Source organism: Bubalus kerabau, chromosome 15 (genome assembly GCF_029407905.1).
Source record: "Bubalus kerabau isolate K-KA32 ecotype Philippines breed swamp buffalo chromosome 15, PCC_UOA_SB_1v2, whole genome shotgun sequence".
NCBI classification, from domain to species: Eukaryota; Metazoa; Chordata; class Mammalia; order Artiodactyla; family Bovidae; genus Bubalus; species Bubalus kerabau.
The window spans coordinates 66,414,685-66,428,103 of NC_073638.1; the positions used below are offsets into that span (position 1 = coordinate 66,414,685).

Genomic DNA, 13,419 nt, shown 5'->3' on the forward strand with positions numbered 1-13,419 from the left:
GACAGAGCCCATTGAGCTTTAAGACTTAGCACCCAACAGCTTGGAAAAGAGTCCAGAACATCCATACTTCAGGAATAATGGTGCTGCCAGGCAATGTGTGACATGTCGTGTTTTTTAAAAGACATTTATGGATAATTGTCTTGAAGGAGACAATTGCTTCCCCATTCTTGGAGCAAAGTGGCTTCTAGGTCAAAACTCATGCTCCCACGAAAATAATTAAGAGAATGATAGCTTTGCAAAGTTATGTGGGCATGTTTCTCTTTTTCTTTTTTTTTAACCAATACATGATATACAGCAAGGAGGAACACTTGTGCTATGTAAATCAAGTGATTCTGGGCATTTCTCTTGATGTTTCACTTGAGGAACAGAATATCTGAAAGTCAGCAAAGCCCTAGAAACCACAAATTCTTGAGCATAATATTCAGACAAAACTGATCAAATTTGCAGAGTAGGTGGACAGGGGAATCAGAATGATTGTTTTGTATCACGGAGACGAAACAAGCAACCATCTGACTCTTTCACTGTTAGACTTACTGATCTCCTGCCATGTTAGATACAGAGTTAGATGATCTGGGACTCATCGAAGCTTGAGTTACATGATTCTTTAGAAAAATAAATGTGACAATAATACATGCAGGGCTTTTGTGTTTGCTTTAAGAAACTGAGCATGCACTATTATATACAGGTCTCGATATCCATGAATGGGAAAGGTACCTTGCACTCATCTACTATGACTGAGTTGTGTGCGGCATAGACACACTGGTTTGAGTTGCTCTCCCTATGGTTCTTCAAGTCATCATAAATGGACTGAGTCTTGGTCATTTCGATATCTTCATGCACTCGGTGCTGAGAGTCAATGGTGTCCAGCTCAGACTTGGAGAGGTGATAGACAATCCCAGCCCCAAAAGAGTCACCCACAACATTGACAGACGTTCTCATTCTGTCCCTGGAGACAAAGAACAGAACACGCTTAGTGAGGAAGCAGTATGATGTGAGGGTTGAGAGGTCAAGGTCTGGACTGGAGAGCCCTGGGGTTGAGTTCTAGCTCTATCTTTCACTCTGGACTTGTGACTGGTCTGGACCAAGCGACTTCACTTTCATGAGCGTTGATTTCCTTGTTTGTCAACTGGAGATAACAATCATACTTCTCTCATAAGCTTGTATGAAAATTAAACGAAATGATGTACATAAATTGCTAGCAAAATGTCTAATGAAATGGTAAGCCCAATAAACAATAGCAGAAAAGAAAGGAGGCAGGAAGGAGGAAGAATTAGAGGGAAACAATGTCCAGTAGTCATGTAGTCATGAGAGGTGGACCATAAAGAAGGCAGAGTGCTGAAGAATTGATGCTTTTGAACTGTGGTGCTGGGGATGACTCTTGAGAGTTCCTTGGATGCAAGGAGATCAAACCAGTCAACCCTAAAGAAAATCAACCCTGAATACTTATTGGAAGGACTGATGCTGAAGCTCCAATACTTTGGTTACTTGATGCAAGGAGCTGACTCATTGGAAAAAAACCCTGACGCTAGGAAAGATTGAAGGCAGAAGGAGAAGAGGGTGACAGAGAATGAGATGGTTGGATGGCATCACTGACTCAATGGACATGAGTTTGAGGAGGCTCCAGAAGTTGGTGATGGACAGGGAAGCCTGGCATGCTGCAGTCCACAGGGTCTCAAAGAGTCGGACATGACTGAGCAACTGAACCAAACTGAACTGAAAGGCGTGCAGCACCAGTAATCAAGTTTGAATCCTCTTTCTTTCATTTTGCTTCACATTCTGTGTACATGCTAAGTTGCTTCAGTCATGTCTGACTCTTTGCAACCCCATGGAATGTAGCCCACCACACTCCTCTGTCCATGGGATTATTCTGGCATGAATACTGGAGTAGGTTGCCATTCCCTTCTCTGGAGGATATTCCAGATCCAGGAATTGAATCCATGTCTCCTGCACTGGCAGGCAGATCTTTACCATCTAAGCCATTCATATATGATGGGAAATTCAATGGACATGAACTTGGGCAAACTCTGGGAGATGGTGAAGGACAGGGAGGCCTGGCATGCTGCAGGCCATGGGTTCACAAAGATTTGGAATGACTTGGTGACTGAACAGCAACAACAACGTCCAGACCTCAGAATTAGTACCCAGACAGCAGCCATTTCTAGTTATGTCCAGCAAGTCCTCTTGATTTAAACTGTTCGAAGAGTCCAGATTACCTCCATTTATTTATTAATTCTTCGTGAAAGAGTAACCACCTCTGAATTCCCTCATAATAGAAATTTTATCTTTTTTGTAAGGATCTCTGCTCAACACACACATACACACACACAGCTGTTGGGTAAGACACCCAGTCACAATTTCCTCCCTGACTAATATGTGTAGTAACGATGTGCCCTGAAAAAAAACCAAAATACTTTCTCTTGCTCTTTCTGTTAATCTGAAAAAAATAAAATCTTCCAGAGGGCCTCTTGAACCAGGAAGGACTGAGAAAAATCCTTCCTCAAATCTGTTTCTCAAGTTCTGACTTGGAGAAAATAGGATGGCTCATAACACTCCCTCTCAAAGTCAGCATCAGGAAAACTAATTAAGTTCTTAAGAGTAGGTTGTAATCTCTCACCCATAAGTTAAAAACAGTGTGAAGAGTCCTTTTGACCAGATTTGTGAGATACTCAAAGTTCTAAAAAAGAAGGATGCTGGAAAATCACAAAGAAAAGAAAAAGGAGTTTAAGTAAAAATGATACCGAGACATCTTAGCCCAGGACTTTAGCATTCGATTCAAAATTTAAAAAAAGAAATAAAATGAGGATACCAAAAGTGGTTTAAGGCAAAGTGGAAACCTTAATTGGTTCTTGGAACAAAAGCTTAAAATAAATTCTACCTGCTCTGATCAAATCTATTTCTCATGTAAAGTGAAAGTCACTCAACCATGTCCGACTCTTTGCAACCCCATGGACTATATGTAGCCTGCCAGGTGCCTCTGTCCATGGAATTCTCCAGGCCAGAATACTGGAGTGGGTAGCTATTCCCTTCTCCAGGGGATCTCCCCAACCCAGGGATCAAACCCACATCTCTTACATTGCAGGTGGATTCTTTACCATCTGAGCCACGAGGGAAGCCCAAGAATACTGGAGTGGGTAATCTATCCCTTCTCCAGGGGATCCTCCCAACCCAGGAATCGAACCCTGGTCTCCTACATTGCAAGTGGATTCTTTACCAGCTCTGTTACCAGGGAAGCCCGGTCATTATGAAGTTGCAGTAGAAGGAGTCTGGCTTGGTTCTCTTGCAAGGAGCTTGGGAGCCAGCCGTCCTTCTGGTTTCGAGCAGGAAGATACTGTCCATGAAAAAAATACAGATCACAGCCCGCTTCAACTCTCAGGGACATCTCTATATCTGAGAAGGTTCTTGCCCTCCCTTCTGCTTTAGAGAATCTACCTCAGAGTGATAGTCTTAACATGAATGAAGACTGGGTCTTGAGGTCATCTACAAGACTCAGGCACTTGACGTGGAGGTCACTAAGAAGCCCCAATATAAGGAGATGAGAAGGAATTATGTAGTAGGAAAAAGCCTGGGACTTCCCAGGTGACACAGTGGATAAGAATTCGCCTGCCAATGCAAGGGACACGGGTTAGATCCCTGGTCTGGGAAGGTCCAACATGAACCCAAGAAACTAAGCCCATGAGCCACAACCACTGAAGGCTGCCTACCTAGAGCCTGTGCTCTGCAACAAGAGAAGCCATGGGATGAGAAATCCATGCAATGAAGTGAATAGTAACCCCCACTCCCTGCAACTAGAGAAAGCCTGCATTCAACAATGAAGACCCAGAGCAACCAAAAAGAAAGAAAGAAAGGAAAAGCTTGGATTCTGGAGGCAAGCTAACTTGGATTCAAATGCCAGCTTTTCCCTTTACTTGTTGGACAACCTTGATCATACATGTTTGTGAGCCTTGGTTGTCTCATCTATAAAATGGAAATAATAATTAAAAAATGTTCCCTACAGAAGGGTTGTTGTGAAGATTAAATAAAATAACATAATTCTTAGAATAGTTCCAGACATTTAATGAGAACTCACAAAATTAATTATCGCATGTTGTATACTTTTACTTCTAATAGAATTATGGTGAGGATTAAATAAGATAATATCTATAAGGTATATTCCTGTTCACATAAATGTGAGCTACCATCATTATTGGGCTTCCCTGGCGGCTCAGATGGTAAAGAATCTGCCTGCAATGCAGGAGACCTGGGTTTCATCCCTGGTTTGGGAAGATCTCCTGGAGAAGGGAGTGGCAACCCACTCCATTATATTTGCATGGAAAATTCGATAGACAGAGGAGACTGGAGGGCTACTGTCCAGGGGGTTGCAGAGTCAGACACAACTGAGTGACTAACACTTTCGCTTTCATACTATTACTGTTAATCTTATTAAGTCAATTCTTATACTCTTTTGGCACCTCTAGGTAGACCATCCAAACATGCCTGGTTAAGTTACTGTCTCCCTTTGAAACATCAACCCTATTTATAGGCCAATTCCTAAGGCGGCACTCCCAACTAACCAGCTGAGTTATTTATTCCTCAGAGAGTTGTAGTCTACTTTGTCGTTTTTCAACTATACTTCCCATCCCTCTTGGCCTATGCTCTGCACTCCTGGTCAACTGTTAATTCCGAAGAGAACTAAAGCCTCCAAGAAGAACGTTCTGAATACCCACTCATCTCATGGCCCAGAAGAATCTGTCTTATTGGCAAATAGAGGGACCAAAGTAATGGTGGTGATGATCACAGTTGTTGTTTAGCTGTTAAGTTGTGTCCAACTAGTTGCCACCCCATGCGACCAGGGAAGCCTGATGATGATGCTGAAATGTGGTGATTCCTCACATTTATATGAATAGGAATACACTTTATAGATATTACCTTATTTAATCCTCACCATAACTCTATAAGAAGGACTATTATCCAAATTTAAGAGATGGAAACACTGAGGTTGAAAGAGATTACGTGGCTTTTCAAAATCACACACCCTTGTAGAGTCACAGAACCAAATCTGGACACAGGCAGTGTGGCTCTAGAATCTACTGTCCACCATAGGACACAAAGCACTCAGGAGCCAGACAGCCCTGACTGGAAAAATGGCTACGTTTGAAAATGGTTGCTGCTAAGTCACGTCAGTCGTGTCCGACTCTGTGCGACCCCATAGAAGGCAGCCCACCAAGATCCCCAGTCAAGTGGAAACAAGATAAGAATGTGGACTCTAATACTTGCTGAGCTCTTTGTTATTGGGTTGGCCAAAAAGTTCATTTGGGTTTTTCCATACTATCTTATGGAAAGATCTGAATTACTTTTTGACCAACCCAATAGTTTATTGATTCATTCAACAAATACATAATGAGCATTTTAGTGTGTGCACTATGCCAAGTGTCCAAAGGGTAAAGAACAAGAAAAGATCCTTCCTATGCTCTCTTTTCTGTAAAAACTCACACTCTCTTTACTTGTCTGTATCCTCCACTAGAATAAGATAAATATTCTAATAAGAATAAGTACTGGATGTTCTTGGTTTTGTAGGCAGGGCACTTTATTTACACTGGGGTCTCACCAATGGCTGGAATCGAAGTGTCTTGAGTCAGGCACTAAGGTGGATCTGAGATGATGAGCTAGAGAGAAGAGAGAACTAATACGTGTGAACTCTAAGAGGTAGGTACTCTCAGGAGCACTCAGGATGGCTAATGAGTACAGTGGGAGCAGACGGAAAGGACTGACCAAATCACGTATGGCCTTATCAGTCAAGTGCAAGAGTTAGGATTTTATCCCAAGTGTGACGGGGAGCCATGGAAGGGAAGCATCACACTTGTTTCACTATAAAGAATGGCAAGACTGAAAGAGCAGAATCTGCTTAGTAAAGATAGATACTGTGGTAGATACAGAGAAAGATGAACCTGAGAGACAGTTAGATAGCATCACTAACTCAGTGGACATGAATCTGAGCAAACTCTGAGAGACAGTGAAGGACAGGGAAGCCTGGTGTGTTGCAGTCCATGGGGTCGCAAAGAGTTGGACATGACTTAGCGACTTAACAACAAGAAGCAGGAGACAGAATTACAGGACTTGAGGACTGATGGATTACAGAAAAGAACCAAACAAAAAGAGTCGAGACTTCCTCTCAAGTTTCTGGTTTGGGCAACCAAAGGACAAGGCTACCATATGTAGGGGGCATGACTGGTTGGGAGGAAAAAGATTCTGGTGCCAGAGTAAATGTGAGGACTGTGGCCCAGCCAATGGGAAATGTCCCGCAAATGATTGGGAACATGGAGCAAAGGTCAGGACAGATATCTGAGCTGCAGGTAGTGAATGAAGAGTCAACCCCTAAGGAGGCCATGGGTGAGTGCCAAGGTAGGTTCAGTTCATCCTTGGAGAGAAAGTAAAGTGAAACAAGCAGATAATCTAGTCCAGAACCCTGAGGAAGACAAAATAGTTAAGGAATGGGCAAAGGAATAAGAGCCTGCAAAGGTGGCAGGAATTTAGAAGAGGGTGGGGGAAGCACCCATGACTGCCTGGAGGTCGGGTAAGATGAGGAAAAGAAGTGCCTCTTGGCTTCAGCAGTGAAGAGGCCATGATCAACCCGGCAAGGGTAGCTTCAATCCCCAGGCAGGGCCAGAAGCCAGCTCTCCACTGGAAGAAGCTTACATGAGAGGCAAGAAAAGGGGAACACTGTGCAGAAGCACCTTATTCAAGATGCCTGACCGTGAAGCTGAGGAGACCGAACGGCAGAGGCAGGCAGAAGAGAGAAGTCTGGGTTTGCTTTTGAGGCCGCCAGGGGAATATCGGACCAACTATGGGGAAGTCCGACTCCAGCCAAGAGCAGGATATGGGGGTTTATGGCTCACGTGTGGAAAATTTCTCCACAGACAAATGCTTTCATTTTCTCTCCCAACAGCCCCAACTGTTCATGAAACCCCGCTGATCTCAGGAGATTTTTAGGCTGCTTCGTACAAAGAATTTTAGAGTGATTCCTGTTATTCTCTGGTCTGGATATGGCATGTCCAGACTGTGAGAAGGGGAAAGACGTGAGCTTTTAATTGAATGAATTCACAAAATGATATAGCTATTCTTTGGAGTTACCGGGAATCAAAACCAAAATGGGGACTTGATGACGCTCTTTCATGCTGAGGCACTGGGTCAGGTTTCTTGCAAGAAAAACAGCTGCCAAGGTGCTCTCTCTTTCTCCTTCTCTCAGTCTAAATTGTCTGGCAGGAAGATGGTGGGATTGTCTGAAAGTCTTATTCACAGAAGAACAGATCCAGGGTCACTCACAATTCAACTGGTGCCTTGTACTGGAGTGAACCCTAAGAAACTGCCGTTTTTATAAGTCTTGAAAGGCCAACTACCCACTCCAGTGTTCTTGGGCTTCCCTTGTGGCTCAGCTGGTAAAGAATCCGCCTGCAATGCAGGAGACCTGGGTTTGATCCCTGGGTTGGGAAGATCCCCTAGAGAAGGGAAAGTCTACTTACTCTAGTATTCTGGCCTGGAGAATGCCATGGACTGTAAAGTCCATGGGGTCACAAAGAGTCAGACTGAGCGACTTTCACTTTCTTTCAGAAAGGCCGACTATTGGCCATTTCATATGAGCCAGCCTAATACTCATAGAAACAAACCATTGTGTCTGCCTCTCAGGATGCGGGCGCACAATGTGGCAGACGGGTCACCTGAGGCCCCAGACCTTGCTAAGGCTGGCACTATTCCGGGCATCGGAGGGCTCAGACCACATGGGATTAGGGAAGGCAAGAAGGAACCACAGGACACTGAATTTGGGATTCGAGCCTGGATTGCAATCCTGGCTCCAGCAGAGAAGGTTGTTTAGTTTTTCTGCTCAGTTTTCTCATTTGTAAAATATGGAAAGCAGTATCCACTTCCAAGCGTGTTGAAAAGATAACAACCGCTAACCCACAGAAGTGCTCAACCTCTGAGAAGTCTTGGACCAAACTGCCTATAAAAGCCTTCACAGAGCACCTGACCAAAATTCAGTGCTCAACCTTAACTGCATCACCGCCATCGTCATTGGTCTGAGCACAAAGGGGAGCAAATCACTTTGTCTCTTATTCCTTCATAACGTCTTACACGTTTCTCCTCTGTACCTACCTCTGTTGGGATTTTCTGACCACATCTGTCCCCATGACCAGACTACAAGTCCTTTCAGAGTGGATGCCGTGTTGTATTCGTTTATGACACAGGCAGGAGGGGAGGAGGGCTGGAAAGGAGGTAAGCAGGTATGTGAAGGAGGCAGGGTGGGGATGGATCATTGTTTAAGAAGGGGAAGCAGATTAACTCTGGAAAGAGAACTGCCTTCTGTTCACCAAACCTCCGGTTGGCTATTTCAGTAGTAAAAAGTTCACACACTGGGTGAGATCTAGAAGAAGGAAGAGGGAGACACAGCCCAGATTCCCTTGCAGAGGAAAATAAGAGCAGTGTCTTGAGAACTGAGGAAAGACACAGAGGTGGAGAGTGAGGAGGACCAGCCAGGTAGGCAGAGACTGGAACTAAACAGGTGTAGGAAGACATTCCCAGGGGTGGGGTATACCAAAGGATGTTTCAAAAAGAAAATAGATGCCTATTATTAAGTTTTTACTTTCCATAAATTATTATTCTGATACAAGAGAAACAAGAGATAATAGGGGAAGAAAAAAAATTCCCTTCTTCCCTTCTAGACTCTTTGGCTGGTCTAATAATTAAATCTACATAAGAGATTAATGGGAAAATGTAATTTTGTATATGCCTGAGCCTTAATAAAATAGGAGACTCAAAGGCAGACAGGTAATTGAGGCTTACATGCCATCGTGAGGGAAGGAAGGGGACAAGGGTCTGGGGCTTGAAAGGAGAGGAAGACAGCTCATAGGAAGAGCAAATATTTGGTAAACAAATGTTTGCCCGGCCATGCAGATAAGCCTCTCCAGTGAAAAAAGTTCTCTCTGGTAATACAGTTCTTCCTGGTATAGGCTTCCTTCTAAATCCTTTCAGTCAGTTAAGGAGGAGGAAAAAAGCTTGTCCTTAGTCTGATGGGTCCTGACCACTTTCGGCTTAAAATAAGCCACATGCTAACCAGCATTTTGGGGAGTCTCATATTCTGCTCCTTTTCAAGATGCAGCTGCAAGGAAAAGGAGATTTTTCTTTCTCATGTTATAGCTCTTCTGAGCTTGGCCCCTCCTCAAATCTTTCCATGAGCATAAATATATATTTCTTTTGTGATGCATTAAAATGTGACCCACCTCCACCCCACTCCCTCGATGGGGAATTACACTGCGTTGAGTCAGGAACACTTTGGCAGGGGAGAGAAGGACTTAATCAAAAAGGGTAAGGCTGGCATGCTAAAGGATAACAAAAAAATGAAAGATGAGGTAAGATGTAGAAAAGAGAAGTCAGTGGAAGTAGGAAATTGAAGCAAAAGGCTTAAACATAAACCTGTAGACTCTTTAGAGGTATGGTATGCATAGGACTTGGTTTTCTTTTCCACCAGACAAAGAGCAGGGGTTACCTCAGCTAAGTGGGTGTAAATATGCATGTGTGCGTAAATATGCATGTGTGCATGTCTTAAATGAGCTAATGAAAATGCAGATGGGCAAGCCTGGGACACCCAAGGAACAGCCAGATGGTCTGGGTTTAAATCCCACGTCAGCCCTTTAAGACCTACTAAATTGGGATATATTTCTTTGCTCTAAGCCTCAGTTTTCTTAAGTGTAAAACAGGGATAGTATTACTAGCTGCCTCATAATTTGCTGCAAGTTTTTAAACAAGTCCATGTGACACGTGTAGAACAAAGTCTGACACTGAGTGTTAGTTATCAAAGTCCGGTGTCCTCTTGATCTCCTTTCATTGAATGGATGCCCCCAATGTCAGCTGGAGCTCAGAAAAGAGTAGAGATGCTCACATACCACAGTCAGGAACTCCTGCTCCCCCTTCTCTACCTCTGCTCTGCTCCATTGCTTCTGGAGCTGAGGTCCCTGGATTGATCATCAGCATCCTCTGGGAACTTGTTAGACAAGCCACTTCTTGGGCCCCTCCCCAGATCTTCTGACTCGCCAGTAAGTTGAGTGCACACTCAAGTTTGAGAACCAAAGCTCTATTCCCTCTGGGAGGCTAATGGGGGAACTTTAAGGTGCCCCCTGCAGAGTGGAGGCCCCCCCTTAGGCTTCCTTATAAGGAAAGAACTCAACTATATCTCCAATGAGCAAACACATCCCCAGAAACAATCTCATAAGCAGTCCTATGTGATAACTGGGCCATAGGTCCACCTGGCTTTCCTTTTCCCACCTGTGGTCTGACTCAGTTATTTATCACCTTTTCCTGGTACTGGCTTCCTGGGTGGCGCTGGTGGGAAAGAACCCACATGCAATGTAGGAGACACACTGAGATGTGGGTTCAATCCCTGGGTTGGTCCCTGGCTGGTCTGAGGGCATTGGTGTTTACAATTAATTGATCACAGCCAGGTACAGATTTCTCTGGAGGAGGAAATGGCAACCCACTCCAGTATTTTTGCCTGGAAAATCACATGGACTGAGGAGCCTGGCAGGCTACAGTCCATGGGGTTGCAAAGAGTTGGACACGACTGAGTGACTAAGCAGGCAAGTCTGGTACTGATCCCCCAGTTTTCCTTCCATCCTGACGCCTTCACAGAGAGGGGGGATGTCAGCAAGAATTCATAAATATCTGCCAAGGACTCCTGATGCAAAGGGCTTCTTGGACCCTGGGGGAGGTTCTGATTTTACCAGCCCCTCCCATCCAGTGTTCTAGGACTCAGACACTTTCAGGACCCAGAATCTTGGTTTTCACCATGACATTTACAGAGCAGCTAAACCTGCTCATTGAAAATCATCCAGGGCTTGGCAGGCAGTAATGTGGCTGGCTGACCTCCAGCAGTTGGCAAACAGCTTGGCACATTAAATGTCACCATGGGCTTTGTTTGGTTCTAAATTGAAAAATTGCTAGAGTTATGAAAGCTTACAAACCTCACAAACCTGGGGAGGAAAAGAAATGTCCTGCTTTTCTTTGTCTCCTGCACAGACTACATCACTAGGGAAAAACCAGAGCCCCCTGCACCCCTCTCTCAACTCATCCCCCTGCCCCATTCACACACTGAAGGGCATCCAACAGCCATGGAGCCCATGACCAAGAGTGTGTTTCCAGAACTCCTCTTGCTGGTGAGAAAGAATGTGGAACCGTTACTAATTCAAAGCAGATCTGACCTAGCTACAGACCCCTGCACACTTTCCCAGGATCCTCTACCCTCCCTTTCTCTTTGCTTCTGAAAAGGAATGTTCATGCTCATTTGTATATAAACATCCATCACCAGCAGAATCCTAGTCTGGGTCTTAAAACTGGAAGGGCATTCAAGGGCACGGGGGTCTAGACTGTGCTTTCAAGCTGGTAGGTTTACTGCTCCCATTGTCCGCATGACACAGTTGAATCCAGAAAGTAAGTCCCTAGCCCACGGTCCTACCAGGAGTAAGTGCAGAGTTCAGACCCGGGCCTCTGGCTTTCTCCCCTTGATCACAGAGCCTCTTTCCATCTGAGATCAGACCCCAGAACTAGAAGCGCGTTCTTCAATCACTCTACCCTTTCCAGCTGCAGCCTGCAATGACGTTTTCTCATATGCAATCTCATCAATAGAGTTAATCCAACAGGATCATCATGTTTTTGCTGTTGTTCAGCCAACTCCCTCCCGCTAGCACGTTTTGCCTCCAGAATGAGGACACCTTGCTCTGGGGGCAGGTGTGAGCCTGGGAGCACCCATTCGCTGACATTTAGGTCAGGAGGAGGCAGGGTCGTGCATGTTTCACGAGCTGACTCTCCTCCAAGAGGCTTGGAAGAAGATGACTGCCAGGAAGCCCAGCCCACAGTGGCCGATCCAAGGAGGCTGGAGGACTTGAAGCCTAAGAGTGGCTGAGACCTTCATTGTACCCTGCTTGTCCCCACTCAACCTCCTTGTTCTGTTTTGTTTTAATCCTGAGAGAGGGGAAAAAAACAAGTCAGACAAAAAATTCTCTGGTTAGAATGTAGCACAAGGGGTGCCCTGAATCAGCCTGTTTTTCCCAACCTCTCTGATTCTGGACCCCTTTGCGCCCATGTGGGGTGGGGTGAAGGGCCCTGATCAGGCCGCACAAGCCACCCTGTGCCTTTGGACCCTTGGTCTCCTCATCTGTGAAACACACCACTGTGCTTTTTATGGATTAGCTGTAAACCAATGTAAAGAGCATGGTGTAAAGACCAGCTCCTTTTCTTCATTCCTGATAAATCAAGTGCATTTTTCCACTTAAATAAATTTGCATTATAATGGGGGGCAGCATCTATACTAATCTTTGCTAAAGAGATACATCTCTAATGGTGGACTTCAGGCCTTGGCAACAAGTCCAAGAAGAGAGTAGGCAATGTGTCTGGAGCAGGCAATGGACCCTAACAACATAAGTTCAAAGGTCACAGAGGTAGAGGAGGCTAAAGTCACAAGGGAAGCAGCTGGGACTTCAATAGCTTCTTGTGTCATTCTTCATGTGTGGAAAGGCCCCTGGTTGTTACAGAGCAGCTCTGAGTACCACTTTAGCATGCAATTATTGAGCTCCTGCTCTGTGCTCTGTCCCCAACAGTTGCCACAACGTCTTTATTTCCACTTTGTCCTCCTCCTAACCAAAACCAACCCCACCTTAATCTCTCTTATCCTATTTTCTCCAAATCCTTCCACCAACCCCCACCAACCAATCTCAGCTGCCCCCATATCTGCCTTGTTTGGATGGACATCATGAGAAAGCCTGCCCCTTGGGGCCAGCACAGGGCACAGAGAACTACCCCCATTGAAAGAGACGGGCAGGGACAGATAAGATTCATCTCCCATGAAAGGCATTTCCAGGGTATTTCTCTGGTGACAGAAGAACCAGTCAGGAAGATCTGTGCCCCTCCCGAGTTGAACAGATTCTGTCTACTTCTCATTTCTAACTAAACCTCAAGAACAGGCAAGTGTTATGGAAAGACCAGGCTTCCTTCTAACCTTCCAAGATGTCCTTCTTCCCTTCGGCCACTTGCATGTTTCTCTCTTCGGAAGGGTGCTTGTAGAGAAGTGGAACTTCTTTAGCATGGAGGAACTCAAGTCCATAAAATGTGGCTTCTGGCTCTTAAAATCTATGTCAATAAATGTCAGAAAAATCGCTACTGGCAGGTAGGGCAATTTTACAAAATTAAGTGTGAACACTTTGGATCTCTGCACTTGTCATTCCGAGCCTCTGACTCTGAAGCCAAGGGCTGGCCCTTGTCATGGAGTGCCAGGACTGGACTGGAAGTATCAATGTACATCCCATAGAACATCAGAGCCCCAGTAAGACTTTGGCAAGAATATGCCAGCCTCCTACTGGGGGCCATCTGGATAGACTGGCCCACCTTTGGGAACAGATAGTG

General features: G+C 45.0%; 1 protein-coding gene across 1 annotated transcript in view; it reads right to left on the bottom strand.

Moving 5' to 3' along the window:
* Positions 1–675: 675 nt before the first annotated feature.
* Positions 676–13,419, bottom strand: part of SLC1A2 (solute carrier family 1 member 2) — a 98,746-nt gene continuing 86,002 nt past the window's right edge. Inside the window, exon 10 of the mRNA XM_055547761.1 lies at positions 676–946. Within this exon, the coding sequence (XP_055403736.1) occupies positions 676–946 (271 nt within the window). The remainder of the gene's footprint in view (positions 947–13,419) is intronic.